The sequence below is a fragment of the Triticum urartu genome, chromosome 3A (genome assembly GCF_056163025.1).
Source record: "Triticum urartu cultivar PI428250 chromosome 3A, HENAU_Tu73, whole genome shotgun sequence".
NCBI classification, from domain to species: domain Eukaryota; kingdom Viridiplantae; phylum Streptophyta; class Magnoliopsida; order Poales; family Poaceae; genus Triticum; species Triticum urartu.
This window is the reverse complement of record NC_141875.1, coordinates 127,572,669-127,580,759: the sequence shown is the minus strand read 5'-3', so window position 1 is coordinate 127,580,759 and position 8,091 is coordinate 127,572,669. Positions and strand designations below refer to the sequence as shown.

Below are 8,091 nucleotides of genomic sequence, written 5' to 3'. Positions count from 1 at the left end.
ATATACTAAAAAGAAAGTTAAAAGGCTGGACAAGTACACGTGTATACTGTATACATACACATAGAGTGAGCTGCCGCATTAACTTTATTCTTCTGTACTTACACGGTGCACACAAGCCCAACAAAAAAAGAAAATAAAAAGTTTTATGTGGGAGGACTGAGAAAAAACCCAAAAAAGAACAAAAGAAATGGCCGCAAGGCACAGCCCACAACCCACGTAGCGGGAGACATACTAATCTCGTCAATGAAATTGAACGGCTAATTTTTGCTCAATTTTTTGAACGGCTAATCTCGTCGACCGAGTCAACTGAGACATAGCATAACCATAAACAAAAACCGGAGAGAACAGATGGGATTAACACAATCCACAATGCCAAAAACAGCTTGAGCCAAATGATTCTGTACTTTATTAATATCTTATTGCGCATTATCACAGCTTAAAAAAAAATACTCCTACCACACAGCCATCAATCATTTGGTGGCGTATGTGTGATCGACGGACTAGTACTTAACATAAGCAATTGGCCTCTCTCAAATAAAATAAAACAACATAAGCAGTTGGCGAATGCAAAAGCCCCGCCGGCAAGCCGGAATCGGTCAAACTGTCGGGTAGAAGGGCGAGGTGGCGAGGCCGCAGGTGCCCGTCCGCCATGACACGTCCTTGGCGAGGTAAATGTAGCCCTGGTCACCCCAGTCGTTGCTCCACGAGTTCTTGGCGATCCAGTACTTGTTGTTCTCGCCGGGGCCTTCGCAGTAGCCGACGATGGTGACGGCGTGGTTCACCCTCGCCGCGTCGGAGGAGCAAGGGCCGCGGTAGATGCCGCCGGTGTAGAACTGAAACTCCCACGCGCTGGCGTCGATGTACACCGTCACGGGCTGCATCGCCACGGCAAGCGCCAGCTGATGCTCGTCGTTGGGCGGCACGGCCTTGAAGCCCTTGACGGACACCTCGTTGTCGAACAGCTGCTTGTCCACGTCACAGCTGCCCTGCATGCCGCTGTACGGGTACTTGGCCTCCGATGTGAGGCCGCCGCGGGCTGCCGCGAGGCCGAGCGCCGTGTCGGAGCGCCCGCCGCTGCAGCCGCTGCTCCCGGTGTCGCAGTCCACGAGCTGCTGCTCCGACAGCGACACCAGCTCGCCGGTCCTGATCTTGTTCATGCCTTCGATGGCCGCCACCGCCGCGAACGCCCAGCACGACACTGCCATAGACATGTCCATGCACAACATAAGTAAACGTAGCAGAGGTGTAGGAGCGGTTCTATATCTAGCTAGCGTGACTTTACTTACAGCAAGAGCCTTGAAACTTGACGCCGGTGACGGCGCCGCTGGAGCGCCAGTCGACGCAGCAAGGCTTCCAGGAGTGGTAGGGGAGGGGCGAGGGCTTGGGGGTGCGGAAGGCGGTGTTGTTGAACCCGGTGAACTGCTCGACGACCTCGCTGGGGTTGAGGTCGCCGAACCTGTTCATGCCCACCCTGACCGTGGTGACGGTCTGCGGCCCGAACCCACCCACGACGGCGTTGACCGTAGTCTGGCTGGCGAAAGCGCCGATGGAGTTGGTGTTCGTCTTGAAGACCCCGAACCGCTTCTCCTCCTCCTCATGGCATGAGTAGCGCTTCGAGTACTTGGTCATCCACTTGGAAAACCTGCTTCTCACCTCGGATTCCGGCAGCTCAAAACCCGCCATCAGCGATGCCTGCAGGAGGCTGGTGAGGCACAAGAGCACGACAAGGTAAGGCGTGGAAGAAGCCATCTTGATTACTGTATCTTAGAGCCTGATTAGACTCTATGCTTGTGTGGAATACATATGCACCGGAGCTCATGTTTATATAGGCCGGCGCTCCGCCTTGTTCGACGCGTGGGTTAGCGTGTCGTCGTTGTGGCTGGTGGCTCATGAGTTGTTGAGCGTGTGCATGCATGGAAGACTTTTGTCTACTTTGAGGAATTCGGTAGGAAGACTTCGGGTCACAGCAGGCGAGCTTCTCGGTCAGTACTCACTGGACTAAAGTTTAGGTCATTACATATATGTAGTCCGATCATAGGGTAGTTTTTTATGACTCGTTCTCATAGTTGATTTCATCACACGGGAAGAAGTCATTGCACGAGGTTGTTGTGTGCGACGTATGAAAGTGATGTTTAGGAAGTGATTTTTTAAAACTTTTGTATTCCATTAGTTCTGAGTCTGAAATGTAGGAAACAACATAAGCACTGGTACTTCATTAGTTCTTTCGTAGAGTTTATCTGGGCTATGGTTTTGTGAGATATATCTACAATCACTCTATTGCATCCCCTTCTCATAGAGGTTGGCTGTGTTTGATAGTAAAGTATTAAAAAAACCAAAGTATTGAAAAACTACAATATTTTACTACTCTCTCCGTTCCTAAATACTCTCTCTGTTTTAGGCATTTCAACAAATGACTACATACGAAGCAAAATGAGTGAATCTACACTCTAAAATATGTCCACATACATCCATATATAGTAGTTATTTGAAATGTCTAGAAAAACAAATATTTAGGAACGGAGGGAGTAGTACGTAGGTACTCCCTCCATTCCACAATGTAGTGCTTCCTCTATCCACGTGCTTTAACTTTAACCGTAAATTTAACTACCAAGACCGATTGCGGCGGGAGCAAAAATTATATCAGTGAATTCGTATTCGTAAGAAGTTTTCAATTATATAATTTTTTCTCCCGCCGCAGTTGGTCTCGTTGGTTAAATTTATGGTCAAAGTTGAATCTCGGGAAACACGGGCGCACTATATTTTGAAATGGAGAAAGTACAAGATACTACAGTTTTGACATACTACAGTATTTTAAAGTATTGAGAATACTTTGAGTTGTTTGCCTAGTTTATATCAACGTATGTAATAGCTAGCTAGCCGTTTTCTCCTTAGCTCACCCAGACGTCGCAGACCCAACGGCCATGCAAAAAGGCCACCCACATGCACAAAGTCCACTGCCACGCCCAAAGCTCGGCCTGCAGCTTTCAAAAAATGAGGAACGCCGTACACTGCGCTAGTCATCAACTCCTTCCTCTCAGTTACGGCGAGGTGACTCGACCTGCCCTCGGCCGGCCGGCACCATAGCAGTCACACAAAGAGAAGTAGGAGCGTGCGGTGATTGCAATCTTCATGAGGCGGCAGGAGTTGTCTTCCTCTGCCAGCAAGGCCTGCTGGCTTCATGCCACGGGCCTCCTTGAGAAGAGAAGGGAACAGATGATAGCCGAGCGTAGTCGCCTTATTTTCATGGTCGTCTCTTTGTTGTCCACGGCAACCGAGGGAGATGATTTCCAGCGACGAGAGAGTGGCGGCGGCTTGGGAGCGAATGAGCAGTCGAGGACGAAGCAACAGGCTCGTTTTCTTCACCTGCTCGGTTTAAAAAAAAGGTCTGGGGTTCTTTTTATTTGACAGAGAAAAAACTGCGTTTTAAGGAATACTTGTAGTATAAATACCATAGTTTTTTGTGAAGTCCAAACACCTCAAAGTAATTAAATCCATAGTATTTAGAAAACTCAAAATACTTAGAAAATGTGGAGCTATCAAACAGGGCATGTGAGGCACTACTTCGGAAGTTTCTAAAAGTAGGATATGAATCTCTACTATTAAAGGAGGATCGAACATCGTGATGGTTCGACCTCCTTCGATACCCCCACCTCGTTCGATTCCCCTTCCTCTCGTACGTGAAAAAAAGACCTCATACGTGAAAAATCAAACAGGAAATAAAACAGTCCACGTACGCACGTCGTCCCATCTCCAAGGCCCACGCACCCCATCCCCCAAATCCATCGCTCTCGATCTCGTGGCTCTATCGCCGTCGCTGACCTCCTCCTGCCAATGACAACTTCGAGCGGCAGCACGCTGCAGCGGATCCACCAGCCCCGAAGGAAGCGATGCAGCAGGAGGGCTACCATCCGATGGTGCCTTACCCGTCGTGATGCAGCAGGAGGGTGCCTTACCCGCCATCGATGCCGGCGAGCGGCGCGCGGTTCACGTACCAGTTCGTCAAGTGGCTCATCGCCAAGCAACGATGCGGTCGTCAGTTCGAGCCATGGTGAGGGTGGTGCTGGCAGCTGTGGCCTCCCGTGCCTCTGCGTGATCGTAGGCCTAGCTGGCATCTCGACTTCAGCAACTGCCCCGGCTCATGCCTCCCAGCGCCTCGAGTGCACGTACAGTCTTACACTCGCCCTCGCTGCCCTCCACTTTTCCAATTGCTCAGGCAACTAATTTTTTGTATAACCTGTAGATGAAATCTTGTGTTGACGGCCTTCAAGTCAAGAACTCAAGATGCACTTCTATTCAAAGGAAATCAACCTATGCAAGCTTGCAGCCACATGCACAAGCCCTCCCAGCAACATTACCGAGGTCAACTCTACCTGCAACTGCAGGACTCAGCCTGGACGGCACGAGCGGGCTTTGCGGCCCGCTCGTGGCCCGTTTAGGACCGGCCCATACGGTCCAGGCCCGATAGGAAAATATGCCGGTCCGAGCCTAGAAAAAGAGACCGAAAAAAGTTCGGTCCGGTCTTTAACCGGGCCGACCGAGCGGACCGATGGCGCAAGGCCCATCAACTGTCTAACAGATCGAGGCCCCGAGCACCCGAGCCGAGCAACCCCCTCCCCTCGTTCCATTCCCCCTCCTCTCTCGATTCCTTCTGGCTCTCCTCACAAACAGAGGCAGCGCCTCCTCCTCTGTTCTATCCCTAACCCTAAGGCGACGGCGCCATTGCCCGCGGCCTCTCCCTTCACCGACGGCGCCATCTCGTCCGAGTCCGAGCTGGAGGAGCACGTGTACGTCGGGGAGGCAGCAAGGCCAGCACGCCGTCGGTCCGTCCTTCCCTGGTTCCTCCCCAAGCACCACGAAGAGGAAGAGATAATCTGTCTCTAACCTGTAACCCTCGCCGAATTGTGATGATTCAGTGCTAGAGAAATAGATAGGAGATCTGGAGATGTAGTGTTTGAACAGCAAACGTTTGTCCCACTTTAGTCAAGAGTTTCAGGAGATGTAGTGTTTCAACAGCAAACTTTAACATGTTTGGTCAGGACATAATGGTGAAGGAGAAGGGGAATGAGAAGGGGATTATGTGCTGTTTTTTTGTAGATAATGGTCAGGAGATAGTTATGTTTATTTGCACTAGTACTAGGTGATTTTCTATGCTACAAAAAGAAGAAAATGAATTATTTGCACTTGATTGATGTACTGACTGCAGATATTATGTGCTGTTTTTTGTAGATAATGGTGAAGGAGAAGGGGATTGAGAAGGAAAGGGTGGCGGTAAGGAGAATGTGAAGACGAAGGCAAAGGAGAAGAGTGTGAATTACCTAATTAGGCAAGATTCGGCGCTGCCTCCGCCGGTTCCGAGGAAGAAGAGGAAGCCTAAGGTGCAGATTAGGAAGGCGAAAGACTTTCCCAATGCCCCAATGAGAGAGTTGATTTGTAGGTTAAAAAAACACCCTCCACCTCCTCCGCGTCTCGCCGACTGCACCGGTGCCAGCGTGTGTGCCGCGGAAGCCGCTGCCTCCGGCTCCGCAACCTGCACCGAGCTGCCTCATGCATCTACTATTGTATGATTGCTTTACTTGATGCTTGATGTAACCATATTTCCATATAACCATATAGGTGTTGTTTGCTTATTTGTGTGCTCATGTGTGTTAGGTGGTAGATGATGAGGAGAAGGAGGACGACGAGGACGAGGACTTGGACATGGATGAGGACAGGGACAAGGACGATGAGGAATATGAGGAGCAAAATCTGTTTATAGTCCCGCCACAAGCGAGTGCTGATATGTCGGATGATGATACATCAAACGGGTATAAGGAATTAGCTGATGAACTAGAAGGTGACACTATGTCCGAGGAATCACTTGTGCATGTTGTGTTATGTTAAACTTGTCAATTGACATGGACTTGGAATTGTCATTGCAAGTTTGTAATCATGTCATTCAATGATGATAAGACCTTATGTTTGTGGATGGATATTTGTGCTTAACCTGATTTGTGCCATCTTTCTTGTCAAAATCAGTTTGTGGATGTCCAAAAAACAAAGGAAATGTTGTCCAAATTTAGTTATTCTTGCCGTCCAAATTTAGTCCAGTGCTTGCTGTCCAAATTAGTTGTTTGTGGCTGTGATATTTCTGTTGTTTCGGTCCAAACTTATCTGAAGAAACTTATCTGAAAACTGTAGTGATTACTGATGGCTTGTCATATTACATCCATTAGTAAGCTTGTCACTATGTGATGCCTAAACAGTGGAACACAACCTTGGTAGTAGCTAACAATAGTGTTGTTATTGTACTTCTGCTTAATTTACTCTTCAAAACGAGCAGATGCCTAAACAATAGCTAAATAGGACCTAAAAGCAGCAAATATACATTGCCTGGCTACAAAGCTGGCCGGTCCATTCGGTCCTCTCGGGCCTGACCGAGCTGGCACCCCCACGGTCCGGTCCCAGGATACCAGTTCGTTGGACAGCTCGGTCCGGTCCGGACCGGACCGCCGGCGGCCGGTCCAAACGCCGGCTCGGACCGGGACCGGACCGGCCCGGACCGTGTCCAGCCTGATGCAGGACTCAATTTCAAATCACTGAATGTGTGTGCAGAGTGGCCATTGTTGCGGTACAATTTGCAATATATTCTTATTTGCGGGAAAAAAACATGTTGTATTCAGCGGTTTATAACATATATCAAACGATTTCAATGAGATTTGCATTGAAGCTTTTGTCTAAAAGCATGTTATATTCAGTGGATTATTTGTGAAACTTAAGTCAGAGAAAAGTGATGGTAGTAGTATATATTAGTTGGAAGTGAAGTATTACAACTTCTTCCAATTATAATTGTACTTTGATAAATAAATTTCTAGGAATTTCATTTCTACTTGAGAATATGGTTTCAGCAAGGAAATTGATGTCAGTTTTTTATATTCTATAGTTCATAGAATGAGAGTTTTTAACACTATGTATGTACTCTGTAATAAAATGGCAGGTTCTATTGGCCTTGCAATGTAATAGATGTTTTCTGGCTTTAAGTTTATTCCTATGGCCTGGCAATTTTAGGGGGAGTTATTGCTGGAGATGTCAATTCTCCATTTGACAGTATGCAGATCATGATGGCTTGGAACACTTCGTCATGGGAAGTTTTTATTTATCTTTACCTATATTTATTGGATTAGGTTCCATTGGCAGGTGAGATTCATATTTTTTGCAATAGAATTACAGGATGTCTAAACATCTTTGATTCATAATACCAGTCTGCTGCATCATGGGGTTTGTTAGAAATCCTAAAGCATTTCTAATCAGGACTTTTTTTATGGTGATTAAAGTTGTCATAGAGTCAACATGTTAAAGACGATGTACAAGAGACAATGAACAAGAGACTCGCAACTTGGCTTATATTTCACTAACTGAGGAAAATCCTACCTAACTAAACCTTTAACAACAGCACTACGACTGATGAAACTGGAATTTTCAGAAACTTTGATAGCAGGTGTTAACTGAATTTTTCAGAAATTTTGACAACAGCCGAAGAGGGGTGCCTACGTGGTAGAATCAAGTACTCTACCAGGTCTAGGCCGTAGGTGGTAAGGGAAGGATGGAGGAGGGCGTGGCGAGGAACGGGCGCGCCGGCGGCAGGGCGCCGTCGCGAGCTAGGAGAAGGGCGGCGGCAGTTAGGGCTGTTGGCGGCTAGGGTTTCCGGCTCCTCAGGGAGCTGGGAAATAGGAGATAATATTCTTCTTATTGCTTGATCTCAAACGATGTCTTACATGAGTATTTATAACTTTAGCCTAAGATAACTTGCCTAAGATAACTTGCCTAAGATAACTTGTGGGCCAAGCCCCTAATACTAATGCCCAGTGGGCCTCTTCCTAGTATAGACCAAACCGGTCATAACATATCTCCCCGCCTGCGCAAACAGCTCGTCCTCGAGCTGAAAGTCTGGATAGTGTTGACGAAATTCCTCACGCTGTTCCCAAGTAGCCTCCTCCTCCGGAAGGCCTACCCACTGAATTAAGACGAACCAGATGCCACGACGGAGCTGGGCCTGCAACACCTTTGCTGGCTCTGGAAGAATGCGACCATCGACGGTTGGAGGAAGCGCCAGAG

General features: G+C 48.0%; 1 protein-coding gene across 1 annotated transcript; it reads right to left on the bottom strand.

Annotated features, from left to right (window-relative positions):
* Positions 1–383: 383 nt before the first annotated feature.
* Positions 384–1,790, bottom strand: LOC125548154 (ervatamin-B). Its single transcript, XM_048711829.2, has 2 exons — positions 1,287–1,790; positions 384–1,198 (listed from the first exon to the last, which is right to left on the bottom strand). The coding sequence occupies exons 1-2, from the start codon at positions 1,747–1,749 to the stop codon at positions 597–599; spliced, it is 1,065 nt and encodes a 354-aa protein (XP_048567786.1). The 5' UTR covers positions 1,750–1,790; the 3' UTR covers positions 384–596.
* Between the last annotated feature and the right edge of the window lie 6,301 nt (positions 1,791–8,091).